At 34.7% G+C, this 17,577-nt stretch overlaps 1 protein-coding gene across 1 annotated transcript in view; it reads right to left on the minus strand.

Moving 5' to 3' along the window:
• Positions 1-4,346: 4,346 nt before the first annotated feature.
• LOC138711171 (uncharacterized) overlaps positions 4,347-17,577 on the minus strand; it is a 116,779-nt gene continuing 103,548 nt past the window's right edge. Inside the window, exon 6 of the mRNA XM_069842526.1 lies at positions 4,347-16,387. Within this exon, the coding sequence (XP_069698627.1) occupies positions 16,175-16,387 (213 nt within the window). The 3' untranslated portion in view covers positions 4,347-16,174. The remainder of the gene's footprint in view (positions 16,388-17,577) is intronic.

Here is a 17,577-nt window from a genome sequence, read left to right on the forward strand (position 1 = left end):
AAACGCAAGTATCAATGTCAGGACGATAGCAGTAGCTATTTCAGGTCATTGTAGGCGAAACTTAAAAAAAATGTCAGGTTTGCTAAGCTTTCGAACAATAGCATTTTCGTACAGCTGATGCATGTAGAACTTGAAATGTAGAGCGTAAAATCATTTTATCCTACTAAGAGATCTTCCTGAAATGATCTGGAGACTACAAAATTTTTTAGGCCTCTTATTTTATCAGTAAGTAATACCTTTTGATCTTTCCTTAGGAACTGTAATTTTTACGCTCTCTCGAGCCGATACTGAAGACAATGACACATATCAATATCTACACTACACCGCCATTAAGTATATGAAAAAGACCCAACCCCACTGGGCTAATAAGTATAAAAATATTTGATTTTTAATAACAATATTATTATCTTACTTAAGTTTTGTAGTTTTATACATAGCAGCTACTCAGTAAATTATAGAAATGAAGATCTAAATTAAGATATTCTCTACATTTACTTACATAACCTCAAAACGTTTCACTTTCATATCATCACTATAGCATCAATATTATGTACAATTAATGAAAAATAGATGCATCATCAATATATTAACTATAATAATATTTAATTTCTAATGATAATAATGTCATCAAACCACCTGAAGTTTCGTAGATTTGAATATCCAATACACAGCTGTACTCAGAAAATTATTATACACTGCAGAATCAGTTTTTAATAACAAATTGAATTGAGCTCTAAATATGTCGGCAATCCTGCAGGTCATGGCCTTCGTGTAATAGCCTATTGTTTATTGTAGTATGTGTTTTGTTCTGAAATTCAATCAAGTCGGCCGTGATTCGATAGAATTAGTTCTCAAAACTAACAACAGATGGATTTTGGAAAATAGGAAAATTATGTAGGAAAATTGACATTTCACTGAAAACTACTACTTTTCCGAAAAACTTTGGGTTCCAAGCTTCAAAATGAGGAGCCATTTATTTAAATCCGTTCAGCCGTTTCCCCGTAATTTCCATTACCAGTTCAAATTATATATATAGATTATTATCTTAGCGTATGCTCGATTACACTACCTCTAGCGCTTGAAAGTGGAACTAGCCGCTGGCTCACAGAGAAACAAAACACAGGAAAATTCGCTCAGTGTCCATTCTTTATAATCCCTATTCGCTGGTTACAGTGTGGTGCGGTATTATCGGCCGATAATACCGCACCACACTGTAACCTTGGGGCTATGCAATGAACGTGGCCAGTCTGCGACCATCAATGCACAGCGATACCAAGCAAAGCTGACAAAGCTGGAACTGCCCGATATGGAGGATGACGCCACAGCACACACTGCTCGTGAAACAATGAACTGTCTGCGAGACATGTTTCCTGGACGCATAATTTCAAGGTTCGGAGACGTAGCCTGGCCGCCGCGATCTCCTGATCTCACAGCACCCGATTATTTTCTATGGGTTTTTTTTTTAAAGTAAGGCGTACTGCAATAAGCCACGCACCACTATGCAGTTAAAAGAAAATATACAAAATGAAATTAGAGCAATTGATGCTGGTTTATTGCAGCGAGTTATGATGAGATTCCAGCACAGATTGCAAGAGTGTGTAGAATGTCATGGAGGCTACTTAAAAAATGTAATATTTAAGAAATAATTACAGATTTGTAAATTGCAGTGTTGTAGAATTTTCCTGTGTAAGCGTCATCTTTCAATTCCACTTAAATATCCCACAACAAGGCAATAAAAACCGTCATATCCCACTGGGTCACCCTGTATTATTTCGAATGGCAAATTAAGTATGCTATATTTTCATTTTACAGTCTTTATAAAAAACATCCTACAGCCACTGTAATTGTTGTAGGTCTACACGATGGGCCCATTAATATATGGGTAGTAGGAAAGTGTACTTCGAGCTTCCGTACATATTACACTGTATTTGTAACAAACTGCTTAATGTTTTTTTTTACGAATTTTGTAATTTGTAACGAATTGAACTTAAACTTGTACTGTAAATAAATTAACTAGACATGTTTTTCTTGTGTTGAAACAATGTTTATTTTGTAAGTAAGTTTGAATTCGTCAGTAAGTCTAGCTTCTTTTATAATAAAACAGTCCAATAATTTATTCTGTTAATAGTAATAACAACAATAACCATGCAAATCTAGTCTTTCAGGTGAAGCTCCCTGTACAGCAGATTTGAATAATTTCAAGGAAAAAATTGTTCCGGGGCCGGGTATCGATCCCGGGACCTCTGGTTGAACATACCAGCGCTCTACCACTGAGCTACCCGGGAACTCCACCCGACACCGTCTCAACTTTTCCCTTTATATCCACACAACTCGCGTGGGCTGACGAAACGCCAGAGACCCACAACGAGTGCACACAATCTCTGTGTGACTTGGAATTGTGGTTTTCTGTTAACGTACACAATAACGTATATATTATGCAAATCTAGTCTTTCAGGTGAAGCTCCCTGTACAGCAGTTTTGAATAATTTCAAGGGAAAAATTGTTCCGGGGCCGACACCGTGAAATTATTCAACAATAACTGTTTGAATTATGGATTTTACTATTGTTCAGTATTTGATGACAGGTATATAGTTTGTAAACGTAAGTAATTTTGTTTTTATTTATTTACTATCGCAAACCACCTATATATTAGATGTTTAATTGGTAACTAAGTCAATTTTGTGCATTATCTCTTTACTATTGCTTAAAATTATGTATAAAATCGCAAATTTATGTAATATTCTTGCAATCTCTCTACACCTTCGATTATAATTTCTAATTTTATTTAATTTTGTTCTAACTGAATGTAATTATTGCACAATGTATTTAGTATTGTTTACTGTATATTAATTAATGTATTTATATTGTAACTATGACTCATGCCTACTACTACTTCTTTAAAATTGTGTACTATCTCTACATAATGTATTTCACATGTAACAAACTACAACCCTAATATACCAAAGAGTAAAATAGGGTTTCAATATTTGGATAACAATAATAATAATTTATTCTGTTATTAAAAATTCTTTATAGTAGTCATTACTTATGTATTATGTACAATCGGGATTTGTCATTCGAAACAATATACGTATTTACAAACACAAATATGTTTATGTCTGAACAATTGATATGGCTTGAATTTTGTGTAAGACGGTTTTAAGTTTGTAACGAATTGTGCTTTATCTTGAACATGCTTTTTACTATTCCTAAGTGTTTTGGATGGAATCCATACTTTTGTTGTGTTGGGGAAGCGGAATTGATAAGACATTGCTATAATTTCTGTATGTAACTATTTTCTCCCACATCTATTTTTTTGTAAAGTTGGACTACAACTTTGATTTGATGTAAATTATATTTTTACAGAGATATTTTACTGACAAAATAGTTCAGTGTACTTCGATTGCTAGACTTCCGTTCAATAAACTGAGAACCTTCACTTCTATTATACTACTTCTGTATTTTCGTTAATATTTTTAGATTCCACTGCAAGAATGATGGATGTCACTTTCTTGTCGAAAATGAACCAAGATTGTCAATGCATGGCTTAAGGCATATAGAATCTACATAGAGAGTTATATGGCATTAACACTGATAGTCATTGTCCAGTAATGATCGGAAAATCACAGTTAAGCTTTGAGCGCTAAGCATTTCAAACTTTCAATTGCTTCTTCTGAAAAATGTATTCCAAATGACATCCATCAGTGGACTCTTCATATGTATACAAGGTGAAATCAATATATTTCCGAACTGCACTGTATTTATTGTACCGTTAAACATACATCCGCGTGTCACTGAAGATCATTGCTTCCATGCCTGTTGAGTCAGTCTATCAAACAGCGCCAGATTGTCTTCAAGAACTGAGATTCTGCACTTGATTTTGCGCAAACTTGTTAACGACCTATTGCGATTTTTCCTTGAATCTCTTCATATACGCCCTATGGCTAGTCTTTTTTTCTGCCTTTCAAGTGATGTATTTAGTATAGATTGCAGGCGTTTCTCTGGTTCTAGATAACTTTTCCGTTTCCTATGTCCTGTGTGTTGCCTACATTCAGAGCAGTCCGGAAACTTATTGATTGCCCCTTGTATATGTTTATTTATCTTCTTTTACTATTATGAAGTTGACATAATTACATAATTGAGGCATTCAGAAGTCAAACTGCTTAATTTCTCTAAGAATGATCTACGAACATAAGAGTTCTTTATGACTATATCTGAAGTTAATACAATTACAGAAAAAATGGATTTTGTGGTTTGTCTTCTGAACGTCTTAATTATTGACTTCACTTTTTATATTTATTATCAGTTTTGGAGGTTTTATCCGAGGTAATGTAGTTACAGTGATCTTATTATAATCTTAAACATGTTCCCATTCCTTTATTAATTCTATATTAGCAATATTACGTTTACAACAATATGACATGAGGTGAGACTCTTATTTTATGACATTTATTTCTTGCAAATGTACAGCAAGTGTAGTACATTCATCAGTTTGTCTACTGTATTACACTCGGAGGAAAGTGATTGATAACATTTTATATTTGTTTACATCAGGACCATTATGACGTGACATGAACCTTACAACTATATTACACAGGGTGAATCCAAGTTGCAATGATGGGCATACCAGACACTCATATTAAATAAACAATATTAAATAAAACATACCAAGACATGCACCCTCCACTTAACTCCATGAGACCATTTACACAACACAAACGACTCATTTAAATTAATCTAACAAATGCACAATTCATTGCAAAGGCTCGTTTCAATCCGTATTCAAGTTTATAGGTTATCTCCGACAAAGAAAGCCAACACAGTAATAAGCAGTATAATCAAACATCTATTATCTCCATTTTCACGCAGACATAATTTCTTGTGCATATTTTCTTCCGCGTATGCTTTTGTGAAACACGCATGCGTTGTGAGACCTCGCCGTAACTGACGTATTTCCGCGCAAATTTTTGGCGCAGCTAGAATTTAATTTCGAAAACGCGTCTGGAAGCACATTTGAAATAAAAGATGTCAGAGGGTGTTAAATTGTTCTTTCACTCAGAAGAATAACAGGTCCACATAACCATAGGGCATAGAAGGAACGTTGCACGCATGAATTAAAGATTAAGATAAAGGCACTAATGAACATCTTATAAATTTCCTATGTGAATGAATAATTTTCAATGAGTCACGAGTTGATTTACACCTCAAAGAATGTCAATTATGCCTTTCAGCTCAGTATATTTATTTAGGAATATCCATTCTCTTCAAAAGTTTGTGTTAGTGACTTCCATTTATTGTGTAGGATGAAATTCCAGATTTAATAAATTCATTTTTACGTCGCATATGAAGCGACCGAGTTAGTCTACACATAGGTCGCTGTCTTAAGGTATTCATCGACTCTAAAAATGCAGCCCTTCAGATTAATTTATTTGTTTTGTTTCATTCGAAATAATCAGCGTATCTTTAAAGAACATACAGCGCAGAATTTTAACACAATTTATTAATGCATTTAAATATATTCTGAATATCAGTCAAGTGACACTTCCATGAGAATGTCAAAACCTGGGTAGACGAAGAAAAAAGTTGGATTCAGATTTTGACATACCATATCGAGGCCAACATACCAGAAGACATACGAGATCGATAACAACTCGCATGGAGTTGGACGATGTCGACATAGTTTGCTTGCTGAAACATCTTTTATTTAATTCTTCTGACAATATCTTTCAATACAGATATTCAAACCGTTAATGGTTACCGACGGTAGAATTCGAGATTTTACATCTACTACTGTGGAACATTTTGGCTCATGTATTGTTGCTACGGATTGCGGATTTCCATTTTAAAATGGTATTAATTAGAATATTCTAGAACCATTTAGAATTGAAGTTCGAATTAAATATTACCAAAGGAAGGACAGAATATCGAACCTTCTCGGGCAGTGGCAACTAGGGTTGCCAATTCTAGAGAACGGAAATTCAGGACACATTAAAAAATGAAAAAGCAAATAAATTTATAATGAATTTCAATATAAATACACTTGTATTTTGACGTTGAATTAAACAATTAGAACTACTTTCGTGTTATTATTTGGTTGCAGCGGTGTAGCCCTATATTAAAGAACATGACATAAGTCTGTACACATTGAAAATCACAGGGATTGATATACATGTCCCTACACTCATTACATTAACATTGTTTAAAATAATACTTGTTGCTTCCTTTGCTTTTGTTTAATAGTTTTTTGTTTGTTGAAACACAATAAAAATTCTCTACATCTAACTCTCTTTCCTTAAACACATCCAAAACAACTGTTGTTCCATTTTCACTAAGGTCCAGTGGTCTTCAATCTCCTCAATCTTCCTTTAGGCTCAAAATTCATCATTCAGATTGTTCTTCTCAAAATTGTGATTGTCCCATATTAACCGAATCCTCAGAAGTTAAGTATTTAGGCATTACCATCGACCAACACTTACGATGGAACAAATATATTACATATTTATGCAATAGATTACGTAAAACAATTTATATCTTTGTTATACCAGTTAATATTTTACGTCTCATTTATTTAGCTTTATTTAAATCCATTCTCCAGTATGGAATTTTAGGGTGGAGAAATGCTTGTAATTCTAATCTCACTCCACTAATACTTATTCAGAAAAGAATCATTAAAATATGCCTTAATAAACCAATTGATTGCTCATCTGAGCTTTTGTTTACTGATTTTAATGTTTTGAAAATTAAACAGATTTATTATATTGCCTTATTAATCTTCATACATAAAAACCGTAATAAATTCAAATTGTATCACCATAAATATGGAACTAAAAGATCCGATTTTATACGACTAGAGGAACCAAAGTGTTTCACAAGCACTGCTCTGAGCCATGGTACCTACTTTGGTCCAAGTTTATACAATAAAATAATTCATAAATATCCAGATTTGCAAAATTTTAGTATCAGGAATTTCAAAAATAGCGTTAGGAATTTAATTTTTAAAGAATATGTATTGATTTAATATGTATATGTATTTGTATGACTTAAATCGTTAAAATTGAAATTGTATTTTTAAATTTAATTTAATCCTGTATTTTTTTTTCTTGACCCAGTTTGTGTCAAAAAATTATCTTTGTGTTTAGATATCTCCCTGAGCACGAGTTTTTTATTCCTTCAGGGAAGAACTAAGATTGCATTTCTGTCCATGTTATTTTATTAACAATAAACAACAATAAACAATAAACATATTAAAGTTCGTCTTTAATAAGAGTTCTGATTTTACAAGTTCTGGCCTCATCCGGGTCCTCTCGTCAGTTCAGAGATTCTTATTTTTTTTTAAATCTCATTCCACATGAGCATTGCTAATTGGAAGAGCATGTATGTGTTCAGCAATTTTCTTTAAGTTTGGCACACTACGTGTCTTCAAAACAGTGTCCGAGCGTTCTTGAAGAATTGGTAGATCTTCCAGTATCGGCATCATCTCTTTCAATAGGCAATACTCTTGGTACAATGCATCACCATTTTCAAAGTCCAGTTCTATATAATTTAACATGCAGTATACTCACAATTTCAGTAAGGACACTGAATGTGAAAGTATCATTAAGGCTTAGAAAAGTGATCTTCTTAAGAAGTGAAGAATAGTAATCAAACCATTTTTGCAAATAGTCAATGGCCCTCTGATACACATTCAGAGGCTTCTATCTTAAAGAGATGCACATCAGAATCACTCAAGTTATTCAAGAGCTGATTTACTACCAAGCCATTGCAAACTACGTCGGTTCTCTATTAATGAAATATCAATATGAAATATCAGAATATAATATTGCAGTGAGCAAAATTCTGGACATTAAGCGTCCTGAAAAGAATTTAATTTTTTCCTGCAAAGAGGACTGATTCCCTGACAATCCGGAAAAATTTCGGACGGTTGGCAACCCTAGTCGAAATTCAAACGAGCACATCACTCTAGGCGAACTCACACGTGTGGAGGCTCGGGGTTATCTTGCCCAACAACGATTCATGATCCCCTTCTAAGAGCCATGAACTATCTCCTAGAGATCCGCGTATTATAAATGTTTTGTTTCTTTACTCATACGCATCGTATGAATAAATTAATGTACCAATTAGTCAACCGAACCTACGTTTATTTATTATTTTAGCTGTTCTAAGCCGCTACTTAGACTAAAATACACAGAATTTCAACGACGAAAAGTATTGTGTGTCCACCCCTAATAGTATTGTGTGTGATGCCTAAAACAATATATGAAGGCTGAGTCAGACACTCTGTACAACCATGTGAATTCTTGAGAATGAGTAAACCATTCGGAATGCCTTGATAAAAAAAAAAATATAAGGTTATTCAAAAGTAAGTTCCCATTTTGAAACAGCTGTATCTTCTGTACATATCAGCAGTTTGGTTTCATAAACAGATTCAATTTTATTTTGCAATATGTTATTCAATCAGTGTCTACATACATATATACATGATGTGTATGATATAATATAATATATTTTTTTGTATAAAATACACTCAGGGACAAAAAAAAAACCGGACACTTTAATATTTGCTGGTATTTTGCAAAACATTATCTTCTCATACAATATTATGGTAGCCATCTGTTGTTATGGAAACGTGTATACATTGTTGATTGTTTTTTGTTTTATAAAGAAGCCATTACAACCAAATATTCCAATTTTGCTTTCGGAGTCTCAGCTATAACAATTTTGTCTCAACCATTTTGTGCTTCATTATCGTTATCATTCGTTATTTCTTTATTTTTACATTTTCTGAGTTTAAGTGGGGTTGTAACATTTGTCTTAAAACAAGATGCGACCTGAAGATGTGGCTCGAGCTGTAGCCCTTTACGATGATGGACGCAGTGTACGTTACATTGCAAATGTTATGAATATGGCTAGAAGCACAACCCATAACGCCATAAAACGGTATAGAGAGACCCTAGAATATACAAGAAGACCAGATTCGGGTCGTCCAAGAGCTACAAATCCAAATGAAGACAGGTATATGGTGTTGAGAGTTCTTAGGGAGCGCAACCTGCCAGCTACTAGTGTAGCCCAGCAATTTGTTAACATGCATGGACGCCCAATTTCGGCCAAAACAGTTAGAAGGAGGTTGAAAGCAAGTGGACTGATATCAAGTAAACCTGCAACTGGTCCCAGACTTCTCAGGATGCATCGAGTTGAACGACTGCGTTTTGCAAATGATCACAGGGTTTGGAGAAATGGACAGTGAAGCTGTGTTCTGTTCACCGATGAGTCCCGTTTCAATCTGTGCTCACCTGATGGACGTGAAAGAGTTTGGAGAAGGAGGGGAGAACGATTTTCACAGTGTTGCATTTCCGAAAATGTGCCGTATGGAGGCGATGGAGTGATGGCTTGGGCAGGAGTGTGTACGGATGCTCGTACAGAGTTCGTTTTTGTTGAAAATGGAAGACTAACAGCTGATAGGTATATAAATGAATGTTTGGCTGATCATGTTGTGCCATTTGGCCAATTTGTAGGCGATAATTTTGTTTTAATGCATGATAATGCACGGCCGCATATTACCCATGCGGTCGGAGATTATCTCCAAGAAGTGGGAATTCATGTTCTTCCATGGCCAGCAAGGAGTCCAGACATGAACCCAATTGAACACGTGTGGGACATGCTGGGACGGCGTGTTAAGAATAGACGACCGAGACCAGAATCGTTACAAGAGTTGAGGCGAGCACTTGGCGAAGAATGGGAACTTATTCCTCAAGAAGACATTGCTAACCAAATGAGAGCATGCCAAGACGTATGGATTCAGTTATTCAAGCCAGAGGGGGTAATACCCGTTACTAAAAAGAGTTTTTAATGTTTAAGGCACCATAAAATGAAAAAACAGTTAGACCAAACGATGCCATAGTTATACGCCCTTCGTAATTTTTTGTAAATTTCCTCATCAGAGATTTTTTTTTTTCAAATGTTGTCGTATAAGGTGCTAAATGAAACATTATTTTGTTTAAATGGGTTTTGTTTCATTTTGAAATAATTGGCAACAAAATACAAGCAAATATAGAAGTGTCCGGTTTTTTTTTGTCCCTGAGTGTATTATCTTGTAATGAAAAAATTAATTACTTCTAAAAATATCTATCTATACTAAATAAATTTTACAAGAGAAAGAGTTCGTCCAAAGGGCTGGACTCTGGAAGAGTACCCAAAACGCTCATTGCATTTCCGCGTTGAATTGCAATACTTAAACGTTGACGCAAATAAGTAGTGCAACGACGATCACCGGTAATGGAGATCAAATTTGGTCGATTTGAGATACCAAAACTTTAGCGTCATGACTCCAAGGACCGAAGGTCTCCACAGCAAATGGGACAAAGATGTAATTGTCTAAAAGATGAGCATACTTATTGACTTTATTTTTCACGGCTAATTCAGCAGCAGATGCTGGGCGTCTGGAGGTATTCGGTAAGTGAGATGGAGCTAGAGTGTCAACGCAAGTGGAGTCCCAAATTAAAGATTTTCCTCTAGACCCTGGAATTAAGGTCAGACCATCGGGTCTTTACCATCCGCGCGACTAATACCTGGTGGTTCCAAAAGAGACGGGATGCCACAAGAAGTCAGAGATCTTTTATTGATATCTCTGAGTGATGTATGTCTGGGAATGCGATCCTTGCTCCTCGCACAGCTGAGTGCATGATGGCCGTAAATTTCAGCAATTCCCCCGCAAATACATTGGTGTGGCTGGCAGAGTTTACAACCAAGGCGTAAAGCCATTGCGATTGGTTTCATATAGGTACCATTTCTGTTTAGAAGGTTTTTGTTTTTTTTTTATCGATGCGTATTTCGTTGCTATGGTAACTGTGTTAGGCTTGTATATAATTGTTGTTCAGAATACAGACGGCAGTAGAAGAATAATTTTAATAATTTTTGTGCGAGATCATGCGTATTTGCTTGGTTTCCGCACAAAACCAATCCGCGGAAAGTCTAAAATTCCATATTCAGTATTCCCAACCTAACACACATAACAATTTCCCTCTTCTTACCGCTTAAGTGACATATTGATTTTACTGCTTTAGGCTTTTAACATATTATTTTTAGAGACGTTCAATATAGTAATAATTATAAATTGGAAACTTACCACTGCAATTTCACCTAAATTGCAATGTTAATTATTGTTTTTAAATATTTGCAAAAATTAAGTAAACTCTACAACTCCACTAAAGTTACTGCATTCGTGATGCAAGTAACATTAAAGAAGCCGTGAAAAAATCAACAAGATTCCAGACTCATCATAGACTGGGGGAAAAAAAGACAGACGTACATCACGGCCTGCTGGAGTATAGTAAACACAGAAAACATTTTAAAGCAACAATGTTGAAGATAGATATTTTTGTTTTGTAAATTTGCCGTCATTGAAAAGAAACCAAGATGGAGATTTCATTGCAACTAATTAGAAATTCCTCTTTCAGGTATGTAATAAACGATCTTCGCACAAAATAATGTACGATACACGAGCGGTATGTTTTCTTTCAATTCTCCGAAATTAAAAAGCTCAAATACGTTTCGCTTTTTCAAACTTTTCCTGGAACATGAAAACTTCAACATACCGCTCTTGTAACGCATATTACTATTACAATGGTTTTACCTTTACATGATAACAAGGTTACTGTCTGGTGTGGTTTTACGTCGCATTTCATAATAGGACTGTATTTCTATGAAGAAATTGAAAATGAACAAACAAAAACAGTGACGGTAACCGGGAAGTGATATTTTCAAATGTTGCAAGAGTTTGCAATACCAGCGTTACAGAATCATGAAATCCGAAACATTGTTTTCATGCAAGACGGCGCTCCTCCTCACATACACAATAATGTAAAAACACTATTGCGCAACACATTTGGTGATCGTGTAATTAGTAGGCATTTTCCGAACAGTTGGCCTTCTAGGTCACCAGACATAAATCCAGCTGGCTACTGGTTATGGGGTTAAAAGAAAAAGAATTTCTTAGTAGACCTGCTGAACGTGGGGAACTGAAACAGTCAATATCGGATGTAATTGAAAACATCCCTAGGAATGTCCATACTAATGCCGTTTATAGCATAGAAGAAATACTATTTCTTATTGAACAACACGGTGGTGGTCATGTTTAATTTTTTCGTGTTTTAATAAAATGTAATTTCTTTACGAAAAAGCTGGTGTTTTTATTTTCCTGGAATCTAAAAATTTTAGAAACTTATTACCATTTGAAAATGGGAACTTACTTTTGAATGACCTTATACTTTTGAGAATGATAAGCACGAGAAATTAATTTGATAGATCTATTTCCAGTTGATTCTGGCTAAATTATAATTTATAAGCAATACATTAATAAAATCAGTGGTAAAGTAATTAGCAGTCTATGAAACTAATTGTCCCGCGCCGTGGCGTCGCGGTCTAAGGCATCCCGCCTAGGACTCGCGTTACGGAATGCGCGGTGATTCGAGTCCTCACGGGGGAAGAAATTTTCTCATGAAATTTCGGCCAGTGTATGGGACCGGTGCCCACCCAGCATCGTGATGCACTTGGGGAGCTACGATATGTAGCGAAATCCGGTTGCGAATACTAGCTATAACGGCTAACCACACGATACATCCATTCTGGTTGGATGATCGTTCACCTCTGCTCGGCATGTGGGAGTGAAGCCAGCAGCCGGCTGGTCGGTCTAGGCCCTTCACAGGCTGTAGCGCCACGGATTATTATTATTATTATTATTATTATTATTATTATTATTATTATTATTATTATGAAACTAATTGCAACGGAGGTGTCACTCATATTACTTAGAATGCAATGCAGTGATCCTAAACGACATTGTACGCGCATGCGTGCCTCGATTTTTCAATAACGCGTTTTGAATTATGTCTTCCGAAATATCTAAATACATAATCAATCAGTTCACTTGCTGCAAATAAAATTTATGTTGAAATTAGTAATTCCTTCTCCATTGTATTAGTTGTACTGTGGAATACTGCTTAATAAACGTGATTAATACTTATTTTATTCGATAACTTCACCCGTTTTGCGTGGTCCCATTTAAATAGAGTGAAATTAATTCTCTCAATTGCTCCCAGTCTGGACTGCGATTACTTTCTGAGATAGTAACAGTAGTTTTATGGTAAATGTGTGTGAATCATACACATCCACAGAAAACTGACAAAATTGAAATAGTAAAATAAATAACATCAACAACTTCAACTGGTACTTACACACCCACATACCTGCTACTCATACTAAATTCAGAAACGATGACAATGGCCTATGGGATAATTACAATAAAATTACTGATTAAAGGCAATGCCGTCAATGAATAGGGCAGCATCCAGCTAATAAAAAAATAAAACATTTGAAGAATCAGTGTATCCTGTAACTTAGCAACCATTTCAGTTCACCTTAGAGAGCAATGGATAAAATATTCAAGTCCGGTTTCACCAATGTTCGTCAGGTTTTGTTTTACTGTTCATTACGACATCTTGTAAAAATCAGAATATTTCATCAGCACCAATAAAAAACGATCAGTTAGTTTGACTATACTTTTAAGAAGATTAAAATGTTTAAGGTATCCAATTGCATAATGCATCGTCATTGATTTGACAATAATCCACGCAGAGATGTGCTAAAATCTGATATGAAAATGTGGTAATCGATTTAACGAATATAAGATGTTACTTACGTTGCGAAAAATAAAACTTCTTTGAGAATTTATTAAATATTTGATGTAAATCATGGTGTCTAAATTATGATTAATGATGCCGATTGTTAATTGAGTTAATGAATGTCAGAGATTACCAACACTGATGAAATCAATTAGATAAAAATCAATCCCTTATCAATAGTTAAACATTTTGACATTCGTCATGGCACCTTAGTTTTGATTGGTGAAACTGAGTGTTGTTTTGATGGATGTCAGGGAGTTTATGAGCTGAAAATAAGTTCTTTGACATTAAATATTCCGATTCTAGATTATTGACGATGTTTAAATTATGATTATGAAACAAGTCTGTTGACAGTCGAGTTAATGAATGTCAGAGATTACCAACACTGATGAAATCAATTAGATAAAAATCAATTCCTTAACAATGGTTAAACATTTGACATTCGTCATGGTGTTCTCGTTACGATTGGCGAAACTGACTGTTGATTTGATGCACGTCAGAGAGTTTATGAGCAGAAAATAAGTTCTTTGACAATTATGAAATATGTCTATTTCAATCAATCACGCTCGTCTGATTAGTTAAACCGACTGTTAGTGGAATTAACGACTGTAAGCGATTGGTAACAGTGATGAAGTTAATTAAACGGAAACATTTCCTTGACATTCGTCATGACGTCCAGGTTATGACTGGTGAACTGTCTGTTGGTTTGATGAATGTGAGAGGTAAAGGAGAGTTGATGAATTGAAAATAAGTTCTATGATAATTATTAAATACTTGACATTTGTCATGGTTTCTAGCTTCTGATTGTTAAACCGATTGTCATTCATGTTAACGAATGTCAGGGGTTACGAACATTAATTAAATAGATTGAATGAAAATAAGTTGCTTGACAAATATTAAACATTTGACATTCTTCATGACGTGCTGATTATGTTTAGTAAAATCGATTGTTTATTGATTAATATTAGAGGTAAACGAGAGTTGATGAAATAAAAATAGTTCTTTGACAATTATTAAGCGAGGGGTTCGGGAGTGAAACATGGTAAGTGGCGTTTTAGTGTTTTGAAGTTATTAGATAGGTAAACATTTATACATGCGTCAGTTTGTATAGTTACCAGGAGAGTAAAATCTGTATACCTACTTCTGCCATCTGTTGAGATGTTAGAAAACTAGCTACTGCATTAAACGCAGAATGTAAGATACCATATTATACGCTACATATCTCATTTTTCACCAAAATGTCATTTACCATGTTTTACGTCCGAGCCCCTCAAATATTTGACACCTGTCATGGTGTTTATATTGTGTTTGCTGAACTAGTTGTCAGTCGAGTTAACGAATGTCAGAAATTAAGATCATTAATAACATAAAATAAATAAAAATAAATTACTCGACAATGATTAAACATTTGACATTTGTCACGGCGTCCTGATTAATCGTCGGCTAAGAATGAAAACCTAGCATCTCAATTTTTTTTTTCAATCGGGAAATAATCTCGTTACTCACCCAAAAAAGGTGTAAAAACAACTGATTCTGTTTCTGATTTAAAAATTAAATTTTGTCAATTATATTTGAAGAGTCCACTGCAAGAATGATGGATGTCACTTTCTTGTCGAAAATGAACCAAGACTGTCAATGCATAGCTTAAGACATATAGAATATACATGGAGAGTTATATGGCATTAACACTGATAGTCATTGTCCAGTAATGATCGGAAAATCACAGTTAAGCTTTGAGCGCTAAGCATTTCAAACTTTCAATCGCTTCTCCTGCAAAATGTATTCCAAATGACACCCATCATTCTTGCAGTGGACTCTTCATTTAAAAAAATATAAAAATGAAGTCTACAGACAGTTTTTGTTCCTCCTGTAAGGTTTGGTTTTCGTGAGATACAAAGTTTTCTTTCTCAGTCGACGTTATGTTTTTGGTGAAATAGACTGTCTTCCGATTTGATGAATGTTGGAGGTTACGAGCGTTGATAAATTGAAAATAAGTTCTTCAACAATTATTAAATATTTGACATTCGTCATGATGTCTTGATTACGGTTTGTGAAACAGACCCAGTTAAATAGCAATAATTACCAAGTGAAGTTCAGAACGTGGGCCAGCATAAGGCACGGGTCAGAGACTGTGCTTCTTTACGTATAAACAATATATATTCTATTTCAACAGTATCCTACCAGAAATTGAAGGGAAATTGTTTTCTATGTTTATACCATGAACCTGAATAACTGAACAGCAAGGAACACAACACAACAGCGAGGAAGGCCTCAAGTCGAAATTCAGTAACACAGCTCCAAACTTTACTGAAATAAATTATGTTACTAAAAATAACAATTTATTTAATAAACCTAAATGTGTGTATTTACAATTGCCTCTAAAATATGGTGGTAAAGTAAAGAATTTGATTTTCAAAATTGGATATCAACGACATAAATAGGACAAGATGCCAAATCAATGATTTAACCGTGATTTCGAGTTTCAGTTAACGCGGACGTCACATACACTTGCAGTCCGTGATGGAGATGACCTCCCTGGACTGGCGCTGCTTGGTGGTGTAGCGGTGCACCTTGAAGTGCGAGGGGGTGCAGGACGACTGCTTGCCGTACAGGCCCGCCAGGCACTTGCTGGGGTCGGCCTGGTCCCTGAACAGGCACTTGCGGGTCTGGCCTCCCACGCAGGAACCTTCGCAACGCCCTACATCCACCTCCTGCAACGGAAGAAAGCACCAAGTTCGAGTGTAACATATGCGGTCGAAACTAGAGTTTATTTATTTATTCTGGTGTATTTAAGGCCATCAGGCTTTCTCTTCCACAACACCAGGAATACAAATACAATACTAGAAATAAACACAGAAAAAAATACACTATAAACAAAGTAAAGCTACACAAGAAATAAAGAGAGAGAGAAAAAATACACTATAAACAAAGTAAAGCTACACAAGAAATAAAGAGAGAGAGAAAAAATACACTATAAACAAAGTAAAGCTACACAAGAAATAAAGAGAGAGAGAAAAAATACACTATAAACAAAGTAAAGCTACACAAGAAATAAAGAGAGAGAGAAAAAAACACTATAAACAAAGTAAAGCTACACAAGAAATAAAGAGAGAGAGAAAAAATACACTATAAACAAAGTAAAGCTACACAAGAAATAAAGAGAGAGAGAAAAAATACACTATAAACAAAGTAAAGCTACACAAGAAATAAAGAGAGAGAGAAAAAAACACTATAAACAAAGTAAAGCTACACAAGAAATAAAGAGAGAGAGAAAAAATACACTATAAACAAAGTAAAGCTACACAAGAAATAAAGAGAGAGAGAAAAAATACACTATGAACAAAGTAAAGCTACACAAGAAATAAAGAGAGAGAGAAAAAATACACTATAAACAAAGTAAAGCTACACAAGAAATAAAGAGAGAGAGAAAAAATACACTATAAACAAAGTAAAGCTACACAAGAAATAAAGAGAGAGAGAAAAAATACACTATGAACAAAGTAAAGCTACACAAGAAATAAAGAGAGAGAGAAAAAATACACTATGAACAAAGTAAAGCTACACAAGAAATAAAGAGAGAGAGAAAAAATACACTATAAACAAAGTAAAGCCACACAAGAAATAAAGAGAGAGAGAAAAAAAACACTATAAACAAAGTAAAGCCACACAAGAAATAAAGAGAGAGAGAAAAAATACACTATGAACAAAGTAAAGCTACACAAGAAATAAAGAGAGAGAGAAAAAATACACTATGAACAAAGTAAAGCTACACAAGAAATAAAGAGAGAGAGAAAAAATACACTATAAACAAAGTAAAGCTACACAAGAAATAAAGAGAGAGAGAAAAAATACACTATAAACAAAGTAAAGCTACACAAGAAATAAAGAGAGAGAGAAAAAA

Source organism: Periplaneta americana, chromosome 12, assembly GCF_040183065.1.
Source record: "Periplaneta americana isolate PAMFEO1 chromosome 12, P.americana_PAMFEO1_priV1, whole genome shotgun sequence".
Classification (NCBI taxonomy): Eukaryota; Metazoa; Arthropoda; class Insecta; order Blattodea; family Blattidae; genus Periplaneta; species Periplaneta americana.